This window comes from Ammospiza caudacuta, chromosome 20 (assembly GCF_027887145.1).
Source record: "Ammospiza caudacuta isolate bAmmCau1 chromosome 20, bAmmCau1.pri, whole genome shotgun sequence".
In the NCBI taxonomy this organism is placed as follows: Eukaryota; Metazoa; Chordata; class Aves; order Passeriformes; family Passerellidae; genus Ammospiza; species Ammospiza caudacuta.
This window is the reverse complement of record NC_080612.1, coordinates 11,463,030-11,485,523: the sequence shown is the minus strand read 5'-3', so window position 1 is coordinate 11,485,523 and position 22,494 is coordinate 11,463,030. Positions and strand designations below refer to the sequence as shown.

Here is a 22,494-nt window from a genome sequence, read left to right as displayed (position 1 = left end):
GCTGGAGCTCCTGGATCAGATGATGGCATGGGGGCTGTGTTTGAGCAGTGACTTGTGGCATCTCCTCAGGCATGTCACTGGTAATGCTGAGGGAATAAAGCCCCACAAACAGGAGCTTCTTCACTCCTTTTCTGTGGGAGAACATCAGGGTCCCGAGAAGCTTTTTATCCCTGTTCCCAAAAGCTGCATGGCTGTAGCTTCCAGCCTTCCCAAGGAGCAGAAGGCTGAAATGGAGGGATTATATTTAACCTGACACCCCCAAATCACGGGGGGAGCAGGATCCAAGCTCCTTGGTTTGTGCAGAGCCGTCCTGCTGGGATGTGTGCTAATACCACATAAAAGTAACAACTGTTGAGGAGCTTCCCTGCCACGTCCTTTCCCATCCTTTATCACAATCAAGTTAAAAGGACCGGACCACTGCAAGCTCTATTTTTACAGCCTCGGGCACGTGCTGTCGCCTCTGAGAGCTGCTGCTGATGTAGGGAGGAACACAAGGAGGGAGGGACTGCATCTCTGTACCCTGTGCTGCAAAAAGTGTGGCTGTGTCCTGATTCTTTGTCAGCAGCACACAGAGGTACCGTGGTGCTCTCTGCAGCCACGGGAGGTGTGAGGAATGAATGCCCATTCACGTTTAACATCAGCTTCTGTGGCACATGATCCTTCCCAGCGCTGCAAGGCAGAGCAATCCTGACATGACAACAGCAGAGTCAGAGTCAAAAGGAACCCAGACAAATGTCAGCATTCATGCAATTTAACAAAGCTCCCCATTTGTTTCTACAAAAAAAAAAAAAAAAAAAAAGGAAAAAAAAAGCCCCGAAAGGTTTTAAACAAAAGGAAATGTCCTTCATTCAACACTGGTGAAATATTTCAGCGCTGTCAAAGCAACTTCAAAGCTTTCTCCACATCTGCCTGCTCCAGCCAAGCACTGCTGCCTGTCCTCAGGCCTTTGTGATGTACCCCTCTCTGATCAGGAAGTCATAGATTTTCCTGGTTTTGTTCACATCAATCTTGATGAGGGCTCGAGCCTGCGCCAGTCTCAGGCCTCCCTGTTTGTTGCACTCGTTCACTAAAGCAGCTTTATACTCCAAATAGGCTCCAGGGACCAGCCTCACCATCTGACAGAGCTGCAAGACAAAAGGTGAAGTTAATAAACACCAACACTTGCCGTGGTCTCCCATTCCCAGAGCCCTGCTGGGGGAGGAGCACGGGGAATATTTTCCTGAGAACACTTGCAGCGTTTCCTTGCACAGGGCAGGCACACGGGAATGCTGTTTGCATCCACAGGTAGGGAGGGGAGGAGCCTGCTGGCTGCTGCATTCACAAACACTCCTGATGGAAAATAAAGGAGGAGGATGAGAGCAAGGCCTGGGCTGGCAGGAGCAGGGCTCTGAGTGTGCCCTGTGTGGGTGCTGCTCCTTCCCAAGCCCGGGAAGCACACATGCCACACTTGGAAGCAGCAACTGGGCTGGCTGGGAGCCAGGGAGGGCATCTGGCTGCTAATCCCCTGCAGACTCAGGCTCTAATACCTTCCACAAAAGCAGCTCCCTCTCCACAAGTCTGGCGTGGAGGCTGTGCAGGGAAGGCATTCCGTGGCTGGAAGTTTGGTGAGGAATGGCTGTGCACAGCCCCTGAGCTGTTTGGCTGCACAGCTCCTGCTCAGCTCCCAAATTCCAGCTGCCTTCCAGGAGCATGGCATTGCTCCTGCTGGAGAAACTGTCTGTCTCCTCCCTTTAATAAGGAAATGCTTCATGCTCATTCCTCGCGGATAGGAAATTGCAGAATTCCTCAGCCCTCAGACTTTCTGTCTCAGCTGACCAGGGAATCAGATTCCGCACACACACTGATGTCCTGCCACCATTATTCCCGTGCTGAATGGAGCAGAAATGCCAGTTCCACCAAAGCCAGGAGCTGATTCCCAGCGCTGCCAGCTGCAGCCAAGGGAAACACGCACAGAGGGGAGGCTGAGGTACAGCTGTGCTTCCCGGGCACTGCAACCTGCCTGGGGCAGCCTAAGGACACCTCAGGGCTTCTATGAAGAAATAATAATCTCTCATTTCAGTATTGTTCACTGAGTTAGAGGAAGGGCCTGCACTGGGCTGAAAAACAACCAGTGTTCATTAAGAAAAATTAACCCCTGTGCTCAGCCCAGCCTCAGAGAGCAGGCAGGGAGATGGATGTGGAAACAGCACCAAATATCACCCCGGTGCTCTGCTCCTTTCTTTGCTACACGAGCCACTTTGTGCTGTATGTGTACAACTGGAAACCCTGAATGATTTCTGTGAGAAAGGAAGAGCAGCCAGGGCGTGTGCCTGAGGTGACATTCACAGCTCCACAGGCGTGCTGTGGAGACACAGACGATGGAGATGGTCCTTCCATCCTCTCCTCACCTCCTTCTCCTTCTCGTTGAGCTTCTCGGTGCCCGGCAGGCCAGTGAGGTTCAGCGGTGGGGCACTCCTTCTGCCTGGGGATGGGGAGGAAAAGCTCCGTCAGAAAAGCTCTGTCAGAACCAGAACAGCATGGGCTGGCTGCTCCTGGGCTCTGCCAGGGATGAGGAGGAAAAGCCCCATCAGGAAAGCCCTGTCAGAACCAGAGCAGCCTGGGCTCTGCCGGGGAGGCACACCAACCCAGCTGGAGCCAGGTGTTTACAGACAGGGTTAGTCAGGGCTCAGCAGAAAGCTCTGCTGATGCCACAAAAGGTTTGGTTTTGCAATTTGAAGCTCTGTGGATGTTGCATGAGACTCGTGAACTGTTGGTTTTTGGGAGGAACTGCAGAACAAAAGCTCTGTGTCAGACTGGCATCAGGCATGGCTCAGCCCAGCTGACTGTCCCACTGCAGGGAGGGTGTGCCAGGTGTGCTGAAACCAGCACCTTGTAAGGATGATGAGACTTTTTATTGCTGTGATTAAGCCAATTTCTCTCTGGCATTACTGACAGCTTCATGAGGCACAGTTTTCTTCAAATGCCTTTAAATACCATGCAGGTATTGCAAATTTGTTTTGCAATCCCCTGTTTGGGCATTGATTTTTTTGTCTGTTAGGATGAACAGTTCTGAAGGAATATTTATCACAAGCTCATCTGGTGTTTATCACTTTCACTATTGTTTCTATATTATTATATAAACAGCAGTTATAAGTTATTGTTTATTTTGCTGTTACCTTGCATAGCCTAACTTTCACAAGGGCTGCCTGCTTGCAGACAGCTTTTTTCTCTAATAGTTGTTTGGGTTTTTTTTTTTCCAACTTGCAGATCTCAGGACAAAGTTTGGGTTATTTATTCACATTGAAAAAAGGCTCTCACCCTGTGCTGTGGGCTGCATATTTAGCACTGTTAGAGATAGGTGTCCATCCCAGGATAACTCCCCAAATTTGGTGAAGTGATGAGACCTTGGGAAATGTGCAAAATAAATTTGTTTGTCCCAAGGATGCTGCCCTGGCCAGGTCCTGCCCTGGCACTGGAAAGTGTCTGTGTCTCTGGGCATCTGCAGGAACAGAAGGGATCTGGCTGGGTGTGAGGAGCTGAGCAGAGGGAGCTGGGGACTGGGGAGAAGCTGCAGTGTGAGTCTGTGGGAGGTGTAAAGGAAGTTATTTCTCAGCACTGCTCCCCCTTCCCATGGCATGGGGCCACTGTGCTAGGAGGGACACGACAGAATTCAGTTTTACTCTTTTATAAACCAGAAAATACCACACACACACACACACAAACTACATGAAATAAAACATATCAAGGCTGCAAAATCAAGAGCTCAGAATCTAGAAGTGAAGCATTAATTTGCCCTCTTGTATATTCAGAGTGATGCAGCCTTTAATTAGAGCCACGTGGCAGCTCTTCCCCAGCATCCCTGGGCAGGATGTTTGCTTCATTAGCAACTCTATGGTATTCTGTTTGGGTTTTGTTCCACACGTGATGCTGCTTGTAAACACTGTGAGCTATCACACTCCACAGGCAGCACAGTCCCCTCCATGGGACACTGGATCCCTGACTAACAGGGAAGTTCATCCCTCATTCCAGACCTTCAGCTGGAAGACGCTGTCCTCCCTTCACGGACTCCGAGATACACAAAGCTGGTTTTTAATCCAAAACACCAGATCTTGGCAATCACCAAACAGGTTCAGGACAGTCTGGAGTGCCCTGACTCACTGCTTGGCATCCTGACCCAAATCTACCAGGAGGAAATGAGGGAGAACATATAAACCAGTGTCCACCTCTGAGAGTTTCATTCAAGTGGTTTAACAGCATCCACATAAAAAACTGGGTGTAGGGACAGAGCCAAAGCCATTTTGCCTGGCAACATTTAACAACCTTGTAGTAAAGCTTTATCCCAGTCTCAGTCACCCCACGACCTCAACAAATGGGATGGGAATTTATTTATGAGGACCTTGACTGACCCCTGAATCTGTCCTGACTGGCACTGAAAGAAGATGGGGTCCTCTTGGTGGAAATACCCTGATTTGTGCTTACAGACTGTGAAAATTCTTTTGTTTCCTGCCTTGCTAATGTAGCTTTAAGATGGGTTTTGACCTCTAGTCAGAAAAATCTAGAAATTCAGCAAAAAATCCTGCAGGATATGTGAGTGGAATGACTTGCAGATTGATGTGATGTTGACTTAAGCAGTGCTTAACCGTGAAGCTTGAGGACTGACACTTTGCCACTCAAGAGAAAGAGTCAGAAAAAGGCTGTCAGAGAAATATTACTGGCTTTTGGCAGACACCATCTAACACTTACCTGTAGTTGAAGGAACTGGTACCGTGGGAGTCAGGCCAGAATCACTGCAAAGAAAGGAAATTTTCAAATTGCCTTCAAGTTTTTTTAAGCATAACTTCATGTGTTGGCCCTGAAATTGCTTCTTCCACAACTTGTAATAATTATACAATTCAACTTGCATAACCCAGGCCCTGACTAGGAGTCAACGGGATTTATAAATATTTAGTGTTCCCACATTGACAAATATGTGTGGAACCTGTTAAAAAACCCAACAAAGAAACGTGGAGGGGCACACAACTAAAAATGCAGTGGAGATTGAGTGGGGAAATTCCAAACCATCTCCTGCACACAGGATGCACTTCCTTTATGTTTGCTCCTTAAATCCAAGTGCTCGTGCAGGGTGATGACACATTAATAATGCTGCTACATCTAAAATCATCTGAAATATTTCAGGCATCAGCTGTACCCTCATTAATATCCATAAAGAGCTCATTTCCCTCTGTGACTTTATGAACAGCAGCTCAGTTCCTGAAATCTAAATTTGGGAAAACTGAGGGGTTTGAGTCCCTCCTTTGCCTGCACTCAACAAGCACTATTGCTGTCACCCACCTTTCTGCCCTTCTCAATTCTGCAGGCTGCTCCCACTTTGATAAACTGGGAACGGATTTGTGACTATCAGGCAGGAAAATGTGTTGGATGCAAACTGAAGCACAGAACCCCAGGAAGGTTTGGGGTGGAAGGGACCCCGAAGCTCATCGCTCCCAGGGGCAGGGACAGCTCCCAGTGGAACAGGCTGCTCCCCAAGCCCCTGGCAGCTGGACGGGGCAGTGCCAGGCTGGGGCAGGCTCCCTGGGCACCCTGTGGCAGTGCTTACATGTCTGCCTGGCGGCTGAGCCACTGCTGGCAGGCGCTGCTGTCCTGGATGTACTGCAGCACCTCCGAGAGCATCGTGCGCTTCAGCCGCTCCTCGTCCCGGCTCTTCTTCAGGTGCTCGTAGGTCCGGGCACCTGTGGCACACACACAGCCTGCCCTCACCACCTGCCTCATCCAAAAACTCTCCAGACTGGCTTGCCCCTGCTTCAGGGGATTTTGGGAAGGTCAGGAGCCTGCCACCCCCAAAGCCTTGTCCCTGTTCAGGAGATTTTGGGAAGGTCTCTGCCCCCAGCCCAGCCTCTGCTGTTTCCCCTCGTGGTGACCACTTGGCACCAAAAGGGTCCAGATCCCACCCTGCACCCTTCCCCCTGTTAATTTCAGGCCAAAACCAAACAAAAAGAGCTCCCATGATCCAATTCCAGGACAAAGCAGGGTATTTTGTTATGGGGAGGTCTTAGGCCTCTCTCCAGATATCACAGGTGTTGACAGGCAGTGAAAGTGTCCCAAGATAAAGCACTGAGTCCACTGTGCTGTGACATAAATATTTTTAAATGAAGCTTTTGCAAAGTGCTGCCCAGGGCAGACACTGTGTTAGACACTGATCTCCAGGCTGATGGCTCAGATCAGCTCCAAACCAGCCCAGCTGGACTGTGCATCATTGCTGAAGCCTTGCTCAGCCCCAGAGCCTCTCTGAGCTAAGTGCCTTTTTATTCAACACATCCTGGATGTTGTAAAATCATCCTTCCCTTCCTTGATGGATGGGAATGGGCTGAATAATGCATCAGGTACTTACTGCAGAAATTGGTGATTCCTGCTGCTCTGTATTCCTGCAGTCTCTTTATTTCCCTGCGCAGCTCAAATTCCACTGTGGGACCCCGCGAGGTGGCAGGAGGGAAAACCAAAAAAGCAAAAGTGGGTCAGTGGGGTGAACTGGGAATGTGGCTCTTTGTTATCTGCCTGCCCAGCTCAGCTCTGAGCACACAAACCACAGCCAGGGCTACCCTCCCTCCACAGGACCTCAATATCTCTGTGTCCCCGTGCTCCTTGGTCACAGATTGCAGCTGGTTTCTAGAATTTCTGTGTTCTGAAAAGTCATTTTCTCTTCATGCTTTGATAGTCCCTTTGCCCTACCCTAGACAAGGCAAATAACAATACTGTGGGATTTCTAGAAGGCATTTCAATAGCTTTGAGGAGCCTGCTCCAGCCAGGCTCCTTATACATCAAATATTCTCTTGGAACTATGATTTTCCTAGCTGGACCTTCCAAAATTTTTCCTTGCAGACAATTTTTTTCCGGCAGTCAGGAAGATGAAATTATGAAATGTTTCTTTTGCTCAGAGATATTTCCTGTCTGTTGCTTTCATCAGCTGCCTTCCAGCACTGCTCAGTTTTGCAGGGAATTAGTTTCCTTGTGAATTTATTTCCTGCTGCTGCTCAGAGACCTGGGTAGTGCCTGTACCTCACTGCCAGGTTCACCTGAGGATCTGCAGCCACTACAACAACAAAACCAGGTTCCATGCAGGACTCATGACTTTGCAGGATCATGCTTTTGGTATTTCACACTGGCTGTCCTGAAAACACAGGCACAACTTGGTAAATGCTTTGTTCTTTCTAATGAGCAACAACTGTCCCAGTTTAAGTCACAGCATGAAGCAGGATGTGGTGACTGGGACTGGAATCTGCCTAAATGCAGGCTATGGGATGATTCAGGGATGGAACAATGCCTCTCCCCTAAGGTAAGGACATAATGACCACTGCACTATGTAATTATGTGACATTAAGCACTTTAACGTGTGTCTTTCAAAGAATTCACTCTGCTGCCAGCTCCCAATCTCTCCACACAGACATAATATAGGGATTTTATTCTTCCCCTGATACAGAGTCCCAGTAAATAAACAGAGCTCTTCAGATAAAAAAATATTACCTCTACCACATGACCAGAATGTTCAGTCAGCTGCAAACTCAAACAAAGAGCTGGGACACACTTTAGTGGAAAAACCCCACTGGCTGCTCACTGAACACATCAAACCACAGACGCATTTGCTTTCCTGAGGTGGTTAGATGGGGAGGAGGAGGAGGAGAAGCCCCCAGGACAGGGCTGCGTGTGTGGGGAGCAGGGCTGCAGCCCCCCGACTCACATGCGTGGCTCTCGATGAACTTGTCGTGCTCCAGGGGCCCCAGGATGCGAGCAAACCTCCTCATGGTCTCGTAGAGCTCCTGCACCTCCTTGGGGTAGCGCCTTTCCAGGACTGCAGGGACAAAGGGCCACGTGTCACCACGCCTGCTGCCAGGGGAACACACCTCTGGGGGGCTGCTGCGAGCCCCAGCCTGGCATTCACTAAAAATCCACATTTTGGCCTTTTTGGTGCCACAGCTACAAACTGCTGAGTGAAAAGCAACAGAAGTTACAGGCTCGGGGTAACGCCTTTCCAGGACTGCAGGGACAAAGGGCCACGTGTCACCACGCCTGCTGCCAGGGGAACACACCTCTGGGGGGCTGCTGGGAGCCCCAGCCTCAGCACTGCCCCAAAATCCACATTCTGGCCTTTTTGGTGCCATGGATACAAACTGCTGAGCGAAAAGCAACAGAAGTTACAGCCCTTAAAGTCCTTAAGGCATAAAGGATGATATTTAAATGTTGCTCAGTCATTTCTCACAAGAGTGAGGTGCACTTGAAAGGCCTGGGTTTCACCTTGCCCCTTTTCCCCACTCAGCAAAGCCCAAAGTGCTTCTCAGGAGCAATTTTGAGACAAGAACTAAAGCGCTGGGCTGGGAGTAGTTAGAAGCAGACAGCTGGAAACAGCTGGGGCAGGAAATCTGCTGGAATTTAGAACATCTGAATATGTTCCAGTATGAACAAACCACACTGGTGACCTGGAAGTGGTGAATGTGTGAAGCTTTGCCACTTTGAAGTCAAGCAGTTACACCTGATACTCACTCTGAAATTTTCTGAGGTTGATCAGGCCATGATCTCTTATAATTCTGGAAATGAAAGAAAATGATATTAATAAAGGCCATTACTCCTGCACTGCCTCACAAACACAAAGGCTTCAGAAGAAACTTTGATTTAGACCATCAGAGGAGTCTAAAACTAAACATGAATGAGATTTCCATAAGCCCTGGGCTGGCTGGAATGGAAACATGATGCAGTGTGTCTTTAATCAGGGTAAATTCTGGGCAGTGGTGTGCATTAGCACTGAGCACAAAGGGAGCTGCAATCACTTTAAAGGTTGGAAATTGCTTCTTTAGGCACACATTTCACATCCACAGCATCTTATAACTTGTCCTTCCAAAATCAGAGGTAATGAATGTCTCATGAACATCATTCCCAGCCTCAGAGAGAGACAAACTTCCCTCTGCTCAAGCACAGGGCAGAGCTGGCTGTGAATGCCACCACTGGCACAGAGAAATGCATTTTTCCATGGCAGCCTGGGTTTTAAGGAGGTGATGGAGGTAACTCTGGGCTTGAGCTGCTCCTGCTGGGATCAGGGGAGGAGCAGAGGGACAGCAGGTGCCTGACAAGTCCCTTTGTGCTGGGGTGAGCAGTGCCACGTGCTCATTGCTCTGTGGTGACTCCACTGTGGAAAATAAAATACCACAGAGCTGGGCTGGCAAGGGCAGCCCAGAGCCTGCCCTGTAAAATCCATGACATTTCCTCTGCTGGGCACAAAACCTTCCTGTCCTGTGCACAGTCACCTTCCTGACAGTGGCATCAGTGACTTTTGGGGCATTTTCCACATTTCTGTCCCATCCTGCTGCTGGAACTTCACAAAACCTGACACTGGTGTAACCACAAGAGTTATGGAGAGCCCTGCAGCACTTTCCTTCAGCATGACAAGATGGATCATCATGGAAATTACACCACATAAATACTTTTTATTTATGAATGACAAAGAACCAGGTCAATCCTTGCTGTCACTCAGCAGAACTGTGGAGTTTTATGAGAAGGACTGGAGCAGCCTCACTTCAAATCACTAATCCTTCCACTATGGACTAATCCAGCAAGATATAACTTTAAATATTGAACAAAGTACTTCAAAGTTATAATAAAACTTAATTTAATTAATAGATTGAGTCATTCTAGAGCACTGTCAAATGAGTTGAATAAATTATTCAAGCCCACGTCAGCAATTGAGTTATCTTCAGCGTGGAAAACTAACTTGGGGGCCACTAGGATTTAAAAATAATGATGCAAATATTTCTGGGGGAAAAGTGGGGGTCCAGCAATCAGTCACAGTCTGGCAGGATTTTTCTGCAGAAGGAAATTCATGGTGTGCAATCCATCAGCATTGCACAGGGAAGGGAACACACAGTGACTGCTTCAAAACTCACTTTTTCCGTCTCTGCCTCTCCTTTAACCTGGAATGATAGATATCTACAACTGCAATCTTCAGAGCTGCAAAACACACAGATTAAAGAATTCATCAGCAATCGCTGCAGGAGGCTGGATTCCAAGCTTTTATGTTCACATTAGGCTGAAATGGTTTAAAAATCCTGAGGCAGTTTCACAGGGGCATCAGCTCAGTGCAGCCCTTGCTACCTGGGGAAGGTTTCCTTTGCTTCCTCCTGCCAAATCCATCCCTGTAAACACACCCATGTCAACATGAACCTGGGCAGGTCTGGGAACTCCTCTCTCCTCCTTCTTGGACTGTTCTGCCATCTGCAAATATTTGTTCCTTCATACATGCAATAGCCAATATTCCCTCTCCTGAGGCGTCATCCTTGGGCAGAGGTGTTTGGCCAGAACAGGGAACCCCAAAAAGCAGACACAGCTCTCACTGTGGGCACTCAAAGCAGCCTTTGCTGCAGTTGCTAAAGACATCTGGAAGGTTCCAGCTTGTTAACTTCCAAACTTACCTGTCTGCCAGGAGAACAAAGCACGGCTCAGGACAATGTGAAGAAGCCCAGGAAAAAGCCATGCTCATTAGGAATCACATCCTTCCCCAAATCAAACCTGCCCGAGCCACTCACACAGCCTGCAGCTCCTTTCTCCTGCACACATTAGCTTAAGAAACTTTCTTTTGGGTAAATTCTTGAAAGACAAGATAAAGAGACACCTATCACCTTCCCTTCCCTCGCTCTGTTGGATAACACAAATTCTAGGACATTAAATGAGTGCAAAAGTGGCTGATTTTTAATGTTTCTTTAGAATTTATGTTAATAATTTCCATGTGCTCTCAGAAGGAAGAGGCTCAAGGCTTGGCAGTGGTTTGGAGGCTGGGACACAACAACCAGATTTTGGAAAAAGGGGAACTGGGGAGGCCCAAAGGGGGCAGAACCCAGGATCCATTTCGCCCTGTAGCTACACAAAAAGAACAAAACTGATAGTGGCAGTTTATTGATTGTACTCTGGGATTAATAATTAATAATGCAATTAAGAAGCGTGGTTCTGTGCCTATCTGAAATATGTATGTAGGTGTAAACAGCAGGAAGCCCCAGCCTGTGGGAAATGCATCCCTGCATCCCTCTGGGTAATCAAATTTCATACAGACAGGGACAAAGCCCAGAGGCTGTGGGGATTCACTCAGGAGCTTGATCCAACAAAACCCCTTCAGTTTGCCCCAAATTGCTCTGACATTAATCTAAGAGTTAAAGATTCTGTATGAGCTAGGAGGGGTGCTGCAACATTCCTCCTTGTTTTTCCAAATTTCTTGCATTTTCCAGCATCATTGTGTATTTTCACAGCGAGGGATTTAAGAACAAGTTTCCTAATTTAAGAACAAGCAGAGACAGCAAATTCTCCTTCGTGTTAAAATGTGGGGATGAGAAATTGGGAATGCAGCAAGTTAAACATGAATGAAATCCATTAGGAAGGGCTGGAATTGGAGCCAATTTACAGAAAATATTTTTGTAGTTTTGAAACCCTCTGCAAGCTCAGCCAACTTGTTATTTTCTGGGGTTTGTGTGGGCAGAACTTAATAAGTACATGCAGAAACTGCACTGGAGAACCTCTATAAATATCACAAGCAATTATGCACCTCTAACCATGGAGTTTTGATGCTTTCACCTGGGTGCACAATATTCTAAAGAAACGATGATCAGCTGTGGAGGGGAAGGAACAAACGAAGGGAAAAAATGGAGTTTCTACTCGCAGAGAAACGAGCATTTCTGCCACAAGCCCTTCTGGAGGGGCTTTTGTTTTTAAGATCCAGACTCAGGCAGGACAGGCATTGCCAAGGGTGGAATGCATGAATGGCTCTGAGCGCTCCAGTGCCCCTCAGAGCATGGAAATGAGACGGGAGATGCTGGGGGAATGGCAATGACCTGCAGGGCTCTGTTTGTGCTGCTGCTGCTGGGAGACAACCCGGGCTGGCCCCGTGCTCAGCGTCCACTCTGGCCTCTGATAAGGCTCTGATAAGGCTCTGAAGGCCCCACTGACAGGCAGCAATTCAAGGTTTCTTCCTCCATTCAAAAAAAAAAAAAAAAAACCCAAAACCCCCAAATATTTTGGTTTCTCCAGAGCGTGCCCAAAACAGTTCCTTTGCTTTTCATTCCTGTCCAGCCTCACTGGGTGTGCAGGAAAGTTTGTGGAACACCCATGAGTGAGAGCTTTGCTCCATGGAGAGAAACCTGCCTTGGCAGGGGAGGCACAGACAATGGGGAGAACGCAAATAATCCCAGTGACAACTGTGGGATGGGCTGGGGACGAGCTGAGGGGCTGCAGCCCAAATCCAGGCACTGGAGCACAGCAGGACCAGGGCAAGCAGGTAAATCTGCTTTTGGGGCACGGCAGAGCTCGCACAGCACAGCAAACATTGCTCTGCCAGGCAGGACATGCAGCTGCAGCTCAACTTCACATCCCCCTGCCACTTGCAGCCCATTTCCACTCCCTCCTAAATCTGTGGTTTCAGCAATTACTTTGCAGTGTTAGAAGTGAAAAAATCATTTACATGAGAAGGGGGGGGGGGAAAGCTGGGAAAAAAGATAAATTACCAATGTTCTAATTCAGCCTGATGAAAACTTGTAGTTCATGAAATATTCAAGCACTGTGGGCTGAGTTAGGCTTGTAACTGGTTGGTGCTTTTGATCTGTCCATTATGTTTTTGTGTAACTGCAATATGGATTTGCATGCCCTCACTGTACTGCCAGCACTGAACAAAAGGGAACAATTCCAGAATTTAACTGAAATATCAGAGGTTTCATACAAATTTTTGCCTGGAAGTGGCAGAATGATGTCTGTGACCTCCTGTGAGGTGGGAAGGCAGCAGGTACAGGTTCTGTGATCCTCATAAAAGCTGCCCGGGAGCCTTCCCACCTTGCAATAAATATCATTTTCTTGTGGGAATACCAAGAACTTGTTTAGAGTGACACAGGGAAATCTGACAGATAAAATACATAAGATAAAGCTTTAAATATAAATGTCATATAAAAGATATACATCAGAAAAAACATCAAGCAGCTCAGATCCAGAACTTCTTAAAAAATAATTTTTACAAAATATGACAGAAAGCAGTGTGGGAGAAGGGGAAGAAGGGGGAATTCCACTGCAGTGGAAGCACAAATGTTCCTGTGGGATGTGCAGCACCAAGCTCTGGTGCACCAAGAAAAGGAAAGAGAGACCACAGGAATTGCACTGGGGTGTCCTAGGGCCCAGCCTGAGTGACTTGCAGCAAATGCAATATAAAAGTAATTTTCAAAAGTTAATCTTGAACCCAGTGAGGTTTAACAGGAAAACAGAGGATTTTCCTCCCCACCTGAGCCTTAGGCTGTGAGGCCTCGTTTGGGTTTCTCTGGGTTATGAAATGGGTTCAATCCCATTTTTGTCCCATTTTCACTCTCACCCAGGCTGTCCCACAGCCCATCCCCAAGCACAAAGCTCCTAAACCACCCCTGCTCTCAAGACCCCTTGTTGAGCATTCCCTGCCCCTTGGGCTCCACAGCTGGGCTGCAAAATTCTCCCAAGCAAAGTGGGCAGCTCCAAACCTGCAGCACAGGGAGCATGAGGCTCCTGCTTTTTGCTGTATTAAATACCAGGGGTGAAAGATCTCACTCCAAATTCTTTAGAAAATAATTCCTGCTCTCCCCAAGGGAAGGCAAGAAGCTGGCTGGACCCCGGGGCTCATTCTGGCCAGGTTTTCACTGCCACAGGGGCACATCTGGGGAGGCAATGCCAGAGTTGCTGGGCTCAGAGACCCCAAGTGCAGCTGGCCAGGCTCTGCCAGGCTCTGCCAGGCTCTCTGCACACTGCAAATCCCTGCCAGCCCTTCCCAAACTCTGCAGGCAGCCGAGGGATGGAGCAGAGAACACCCAATGAAATTACCCAGTGAAAATATTGCACAGGCCGGGGGAAGTGCTTTTTCACACAACAGGTAATTGAATTGTGAGCTCCTAATTGGATTGTGGCAGTCCCTGGTGCAGGATGTGCAGCAGCACAGGCAGATCCAGCTCCAGCAGGGGTGAGCAGAGCTCCCGCAGGATGGGGGCTGCCAGGAGGGCAGTGGAAGGCAGTGCTGCACAGCCTCCTTGTCTGTCATTAATGGGCAGAAATAGGAGATTATTTTGCTTTTTCAGCTCACCAGCACCCAGGATAGGATGAAACACAGAGAGCTGGCAGGAGGAGTCCCTGCCCTGGCCTCCAGCCAGTTTCCCCTCAATAGAAGCTGAAAGGGGAGAGGCTGACACAGGACCCAGGAGCTGCCCTGAGCCAGGGCAGTTTGCATTCCCAAAGCTCCTGCGTGCACTGCTCCACTTCCAACTGGCTTTTTAAACTTTGCCAAGCCTGTCTGTACGTAACAGGGATTTGTCTGTCTCCAAGGGATGCAGAGGCTTTAGCTCAGAACTGCCTGACACAGATGGCAGAGTTCTGAGGCACAAACACAGGGCTCCTAAAGCCTGGGTGTACTCACAAATGTGGGGAAATGCAGGATCTTCTCCTCTCTGTGGATTAAAATGTCACTTCAGTAATTCCTGTTATTGCATGTGATTAAGGCAGCATGCCCACAGAAACTCAGAGCAGGAACTGGGCTCATCAAATCATCTTCACAATGAAAGGAAGTTGTCACACACAGCTGATGCTACTCTAACTCAGGGCATGCTCAACATATGAGAAATCACAGCTTTGAGTCCAACACTTTTAATGTGTTTCACATACACTGCACACCTCCCTGCTGCCTGCATTAACACCCACCCTGATAGATTTAATGCATTAAAAACCCAAACATGAAACCCCATACATTAAGTGTATGCTCCCTTTTAAAGTGTGTGCAGAAAGAAATTAAAAGCTGCACAGGCATCTGAAAGAGTTTCAGCCTGGGTACAAAAATATGGCACTTACCATGCAAAATGTCTGAATCATCTTCCACAAAATCAATATCTCTCAAATCCCACTCGGCATAGTTGTCAAACTCCTGTGCAGAGGTGATTAATACAGGGTCACTAACGAGCATAAAACATTGCCCTCAGGTTTCAGAACAGGCTGGAGGAGTGGGACAGAGATGTTCACCCAGATACAGGGCACACGGACAGAGATGTTCACCCAGACCCAGGGCACACAGATGTTCACCCAGACACAGGGCACAGGATGGCACAGAGATGTTCACCCAGACATGGGGCACGAGGCTCCATCCAAACAAACAGCCCAGGGCAGCTTTGCCTGGGGCAAACGTGTAAATGCTCCCCCAGGGCTGCGGCCCAGCAGGATGTTGTGACAGGACACTGGAATTAGCCAGCTCATGGGATGGAACTCAGGGTGTCCTGAGCCGGAAGGGACTCACAAACACCCCCAAGCCCAACTCCTGGCCTGGCTCAGGACACCCCCCTGTGCCTGAGAGCCCTGGCTGGGATTTTGGGGTGCTGATCCTGCTCCGAGACCCAAACCCGAGGCCCTGTGGGGCTGAACTGGTTCCTGCACGGACAGGAGCAGGAATGGGGCCTGTTCCATGCCCAAAGCTGATCTCCCAGCGATGTGGGGAGCAGGGAGTGTGCTCCCCTCAGGCAGGGACAGCGCTGGAGCCGGCCCTTAGGCCCAGCAGCCAATCCCAGTGCCCAGCAGAGCCACCTGGACGGACAGCTGGACAGCTGGACAGGCGGACATCTGCTGGCAGCAGCAGGGCCTGCAGCCTGTGCTCCTGCCCTGCCTCTGCAGGCCACCAGCGCCACCTCGGGCACCAAAGGCCTCATTAACACAGGGCTTAATTACCAACATCTCACCGTGGGAGGGAGGATCAGAGAGCAGCTCCTTACAGGAGGATAAAATAAATGTAAAATTAAATGGGAGGAGAGTGTTTCTTACCTCAACAAAGTCAGCTCTGGCCGGCATGTAGCCAGCCATGTCCCTGGAGAGCAAGGAGTCAAAGGTGGGCCGTGGGGGATCATCAGCAGCTGCAAAAAACAAAAGGTTTCCAGCTGTTGAGTGGGGCTTGGGATCTTCTTTTAAGGATCTGTAAATAGGTGTTTATTTTGCAGGAAAAGTGGGAATAATTAGCTGAAGAAAAATACCCTGATTGGGGTTTTATTCGGTGTTACAGTCAGAAAAGAAAGAGTTCATCCAGAGAAAAATGCAGCAATCTGAGATCTCCGCAGTATTCTCAAGAGTCAGACACAAATTCAAGGTAATAAACAGGTAATAAAACGTAAACTTTGCATTTTGGAGCTCAGCATCCCCCTGTAAAGCCCTGCAGACCCCTGGGGCTCAGCGTGCAGGCTCCTTTAGTTAATGGCACCAGGAGTGTTAAATCTGCCTCCTTCTGGGGGCCATTGGCAGGGCTGCAATGAGAGGCAGAGAACTCCCAGTTTTACAGCCCTTCCCAGCTGAGGAGCTCGGTGTTTCACAGACAACACGAGCCTGGGGCTCACAGAGCACTCAGCTTTGTGTGTCCCAGGGCACTGATAAAGCAGGCTGAGGCACAGGGCACATAAAAATATCAATAACAGCCAGGGACACAACCAAAATTGCCCAGTTCCCCCTGCTCAGCTCTAACCACTTCAGTGGGAAATGTAAAGTGCTTGGCCCAGGGGGGCTGGGGAGCTCTGCCATGAGCAGCTGCCAGACCGGGGGAATGCTAAAGATGTGAAATGCAAGGAAAACTGAGAATTTGTGAACTTGCTGCAGACTTTTTTAACAGGCAGCTTTCAAGGGAGAGGTGTGAAATCAGCATAGCTGAAAGGAGTGATTTTCTGGCAAACTGAATCAGCAGGCAGGCCTGGGACAGGGCGTGTGCACAGAAATGTGCACGGGAGCAGGGGGAACGCTGCAAGGCACAAACCCCTGCTCAGCTCCCTTTGCTGGGCAGGGTGACAACCACACTGGGATCTGTGCTGAGGGAGCTTTGGGGTGGGATAAAACACCCAAAACCTCTGCTGGGGTGGTTTCTGTGTTGTGGAGGATTTCTATATTGTGGAGGAACTTCTGCTTGTGATGCCCTGACGTTTGTGCCAGAGCCTGTTTCCTGCCTTGCCCATGGAGCTGGCAGCCAGGAATCCATGCAGTGTGAAGGGAACCAGCTGCTGAAACCCCCCAGAGCAGCTCCCAGCCCAGGCTATCCCCTGGGAATGAGGGCACACAGAGCTGGGGTACTCACAGTGGAAGGGAATGGCTGTCTCGTGGTGCTGAGCCTCCTCTGCCTGCCTCAGCTTCAGCAGCGTGGAGGCAAACAGGGGGTTGTTGATGAAGTGCTTCATGTAGTGCTTCTCACACTCCTCCTTGGACTTGGTGCACATCTGGTTGGCCACGTCCTGCCTGGGGTGGGGAGAGGGGGAGGCTTGGTGTGAGCAACACAGAAATGTTGTCTTTTTAAAATTTTCTCCAGTGGGAAAAGGTGATTTTGGACGAGAGATTGGTTGTGTGCAGAGAGCTCACATCTTGGTGCCAGGGAACATTTTTGGGAGCCCATGAACAATGAAATTCACTGATTTCATATGGGAAACCCTCCGGCTGATGCAATGTGCCTCATCTTTAACAGGCTTGAAATTTTACTGATGTTATTGGAGAGCTTTTTACACGTTTTACTGACTGCAGTTAACGGCAAACTCTGTGACCAGTTGTCAATCCTATTTCTGACAGCAACGTGCACCTGAGAACTCTCAGCTCTGCTTCTGTGCATTCTGGGGTTCTGCACTTTAAACACAACTATTTTTAATAAAGGAGGAGACAGATAGCTCATGAAAACAGGATCTGATACCCCAGCCTGCTTTCAGCTGCTGAATTAGTGCCTCACCCACAATAAATCATTGAACAGTCAATGTGCACTGATGAATTCCACTGTGAGACCCAGGGAAAAGAAAGGAAAAGCTGCCCATCAGTGACTGAAATTGGCTGAAGCACAGAACTCTCACCAGTTCCCAAATCCACAGTCCATCACAGCTTCCAGGAGAGACATCTCCTCCTGGGCAGTCCAGTTGGGGTCCAGCACAGGGAAATCAGATGTCTGGGGAAGAAAAGAGAACAAACTGTGATCCTGTGTTCCAGAAAGGGCAAAGAAGTTCTGAACCACAGATAGAGATAATTCTGGTAGCTTTAAACTGCCACAAAACCTGATTGGATAATTATTGGATTACTCAGGGCATCAACCACAGCAAATCCTGGAACATGCTGTGTCTCCCAGCTGTAATTGCACCATGTTGTACCATGAAACACAGAAAAATTACTGGAGACTTTAAGAATTATTAATTTGGAGGAGGAAGAAACAGCCTGGAAAAAGAGAAGCCAATGTGCCTGGTTAAGGGACTGTGAGGTGCATTGTGCTACACAGGCACAACAAAAAGATGCAGCTGGAAATTACTCCACTACTCCACTCTGTTCCAGGTGGATATTTTTCTTTTTTTTTTTTTAATAGTTTAAAACCTCTGAATCAAAGAATTGCATCTTCTTTCAGTGCAACATGAGTAAGCAAGGGGAGCTGTGAGAGCCCAGACTGAGCAGTGCTATCCAAAAGGAATATTTACCATGATCTCATAGGTGTGATCACTTTGGTGCTTCTTGTACTCAAATCCTCGGGTGAAACACTGCAGAACAAAAGACCAGGACCGTGTTACTTGTGCCCTGAAAGGATTTTCACTGGTCCCTTTCTTAACTCCCATTCTCTGCGCATGTCTTAGTGCTCCACCCTCCATCCCCCTTGTCACTGCCCTGTCCCTGGAGGGAGCAGGGGTGGCAGTGGCAGCCCGTGGTGGCCCTGGTGGCCCTGTCAGGGCAGTGGCAGCTGCTGGCACTCACCTGCAGGCACAGCAGGAAGGGAGGGGGCCCGCACTCGGCACACTTCACGTAGGGCTCCGTCAGGTACGAGGAGCAGCCCCGGCACGGGGGCTTGTCAAAAGGGTCACCTGTGGAAGGCAGAGGGAATCTCCTGTCACACAGGCACTGTCACACCAGCAAACACAGCCCCTCAGTCCCCTGGGCCCAGCCCCTGCAGCTGAGAGTTCATCCCAGCTCAGGATGATTCTGTGGATTTTGAATGAACTCATCTGCACAACAAAATTAATGGGGCTGTCAGGTTACAATGGCTTCAATCTCAGAGGGAGCAGGGTTAGATTGGAGAATTGGGAGGAAATCCTTCCCTGGGAGGCTGGGCAGGCCCTGGAACAGCTGTGGCTGCCCCTGGATCCCTGGCAGTGCCCCAGGCCAGGCTGGATGGGGCTTGGAGCAGCCTGGGACAATGGAAGGTGTCCCTGCCTTGGCAGGGGGTGTAATTGGATGGGCTCTAACGTTTCTTCCAACCCAAACCAGTCTGGGATTCCACGATTCTGACTTTTCCCAAGGAAATGGGTTTGAACCAGCTCAATTTTAAGTAGAGGAAAATCAGACAAAACTCATACTGCATCATTTGTGTGAGCACTAAAGCATGTCCCCGAAGTGCCACATTTGCTCATTTTTTGGGCACTTTCAGGGATGGTGACCCCAAAATCCCACTGCTCCACGGAATGCCTGTACCATCGGGTTTTTCCTGAGCAGATTTCTGTGGTGGCACTTACTGCTGAAGGAGGCCAGGCGCTCCATCCCTGCCCTGCTGCTGGCTGTGCTCCCTGGGGTGCACCTGGCTGGCCCAAGCACCCACGGCGTGAGCCTGTCCCAGACTGTGGATCCCAAAGGGAATTCTGGGATCCCTCGTGGTGTGATCCTCCCAGGATGTCCTGAGCAGCAGGCAGAAGGGCTTCAGCAGCCTCCAGACCCCATTCCACACGGATCAGAGCCCCCTCTCTGGCTGTGGGGAGAAATCCAGCATAGAGATGTGGGGTCATGGGGATGCAACGCCAAAGGGAGGGGTCAGGGGAATGTCATGAAGGAAGGAGAGAGTTATGGTATTCAGGGAGAGTTATGCAAGGAAGCGCTCTGCATCTCCCAGAAGCACTTCCCATATCCCACTGCCCCTATTGTTTGTGTAGGAATCCCAATTCCTACTCCCCATATCCCACTCCCCCACATCCCAATTCCCATTTCCCATATCCCAATTCCTGCTCCCCATATCCCACTCCCCCACATCCCAATTCCCATTTCCCATATCCCAATTCCTGCTCCCCATATTCCACTCCCCACATGCCAGCTCCCGTTCTCAATCCTCACTCCTCCATATCGCACTCCCCATATCCCAATTCCCAATCCCCCATATATTCCCATCCCTATTCCCAATCCCATTCCCATTCCCATATTACCATCTCCATCCCCATATCCCCATTTCCATATCCCCATCCCCATCCCCATATTCCCATATCCCCATACCCCCATATTCCCAATCCCATATCCCCATTTCCCATATCCCCATATTCCCAATCCGATTCTCATACCCCCATACCCCCATATCCCCAATCCCATATCCCCATTTCCCATATCCCCATATCCCCAATCCCATATCCCCATACCCCCATATCCCCATATCCCCAATCTGATTCCCATACCCCCATATCCCCATATTCCCAATCCGATTCCCATACCCCCATATCCCCAATCCCATATCCCCAATCCCATATCCCCATATCCCCAATCGGATTCCCATACCCCCATATCCCCATATCCCCAATCCCATATCCCCATTTCCCATATCCCCATATCCCCAATCGGATTCCCATACCCCCATATCCCCATATCCCCATATCCCCAATCCTATTCCCATACCCCCATATCCCCAATCCCATATCCCCATTTCCCATATCCCCATACCCCCATATCCCCATACCCCCATATCCCCATATCCCCAATCCCATATCCCCATACCCCCATATCTCCAATCCCATTTCCCATATCCCCATACCCCCATATCCCCAATCCGATTCCCATACCCCCATACCCCCATACCCCCATGTCCCCATTTCCCATATCCCCATTTCCCATACCCCAATCCCATACCCCCACACCCCCATATCCCCATACCCCAATCCCCTCCTGCCCCTCTCCCCATCGCCGCCAGGCGGCGCCCCCGCCAGGCCCCGCCCCCTCGGCGGCCCCGCCCCCTCCGGCCCCGCCGCGGCCCGCGCGGCTCCGTGAGAGGCGCGCGCGCTCCCGCCGCCGCGCTCCCCGCGCCCCGCGCCGCCCGAACCGCGCTCTCCGCGCTCCCCCCCCGGCCCTGCCCGGCCCTGCCCGGTGCCGGTGCCGGTGCGGCCCGCAGGGGGCGGCGGGGGAAACCGGGGCCGCCGGGGCCGCTTCTCACCTCGCTCGGGGCGGCGGGTCGGGCCCGCGCGCGTGCCCGGCCGTGCGCACGCGCCGGGGCGGATGCGCGCGCCCCCTGGCGGAACCCGGCGCGCGCCGCAGGCCCCGCCCCGCCCCGCCCCTCCCCTCACGGGGCCTGAGGGAGCCGGGCCCGGCCGGGACAGCGGGACCGGGGCCGGGGAGGGACCGCGATCACACCGGGGCACACAGGCCGTGCCAGCCTCGTGTCCCGCGGGGAACTGCCCCGGGCCCCTCTGCCTGCCCGGGAGAGCCCCGCGCTTCTCCCATGGTCACCGTAGCAGCTGCCCCCGGCTCAGGCGGTGTTCGGCCTCCATCCGGGCAGCCCTTGAGGTGGGAAGGGGTGGATTTTATGGGAAAGGGCTCCCGTGGCACTGTGGGTGGCCGTGTGAAGCAGGGGCGGGAGGAGCTGGCCCTGTGGGGGATTAAAACAGATAGAACAGAGAGAATGCCGGAGCGGTTTGGGTGGATAAACCTTCAGGATCACCCAGTGCCACCCTGCCATGGCACGGACACCTTCCACTGGCCCAGGTGCTCCAAACCCATCCAGCCTGGCCTGGGGCACTGCCAGGGATGTGGAGCCTGTGCCAGGGCCTGCCCACCCTCACAGGGCAGAGCTCCTTCCCAATATTCCATCTAACCCTGCCCTCTGGCAGTCTGAGCCGTTCCTCCCTGTCCATCTCTGCTCCTTGTCTGGACTATTTACCAACAAGACTAAAAACGCTGGCAACTATTTCCTTTTCCGTGTGAAAAATTATGGGAAAAAATTCAGAATTTGGGAGAGGCAAAGTGTGGAATGTCAATGAAGTATTTATTGCTTCTGCTAACAGGTTTTTCCTGCATCTGGGAGTCTGGGTGGTTAAGGGAAGGAATCAGCCTGTGGGGATCTGGTTCCTGCTGTTCCCAGGAAAGGTGATGCATCTGCAAGGTAAAAATGCTGTCCTGAAGCCTGCAGATATTTCAGTGCTGAGGGTCTTCCTGTTATGCCTCTGGCATGGGAATGAAAAAAATATTCATAAGGAACATTAAAAATCCGTGGAGTGTTTGAGGTTTTTCCAAAGGGTCTCAGCTCAACTCCCAACCTCTTTGTCCCTCCAGCTGCACTCCAGGAAGATCCAGGTGGATACTCTGGGATGAATTCAGTGCTCACATGCTGTTACCCAGAGGTTTTAGTGAGTGAGGTCACTTTCATTTGCTATTTGGAATTATCTGCTGATAATTTCTGCTCCCCTGCAGCCCAGTGCAGGCTGAGCCAGGTGAACCACACCAGTTTTGGGGCAGTGTCCCCAGCAAACCCAGAGGCCACAGACACAGAAATCAGGGGGA

At 50.4% G+C, this 22,494-nt stretch overlaps 1 protein-coding gene across 1 annotated transcript; it reads right to left on the bottom strand.

Moving 5' to 3' along the window:
* Positions 1-816: 816 nt before the first annotated feature.
* TADA2A (transcriptional adaptor 2A) lies at positions 817-21,197 on the bottom strand. Its single transcript, XM_058817812.1, has 16 exons — positions 21,152-21,197; positions 19,482-19,711; positions 18,727-18,833; positions 18,456-18,515; positions 17,847-17,938; positions 17,093-17,250; positions 15,805-15,893; positions 14,848-14,920; positions 9,906-9,969; positions 8,512-8,555; positions 7,712-7,822; positions 6,368-6,439; positions 5,576-5,708; positions 4,723-4,766; positions 2,388-2,461; positions 817-1,124 (listed from the first exon to the last, which is right to left on the bottom strand). Exons 2-16 carry the CDS (start codon positions 19,504-19,506, stop codon positions 939-941), a joined length of 1,332 nt encoding a protein of 443 aa, XP_058673795.1. The 5' UTR covers positions 19,507-19,711; positions 21,152-21,197; the 3' UTR covers positions 817-938.
* Between the last annotated feature and the right edge of the window lie 1,297 nt (positions 21,198-22,494).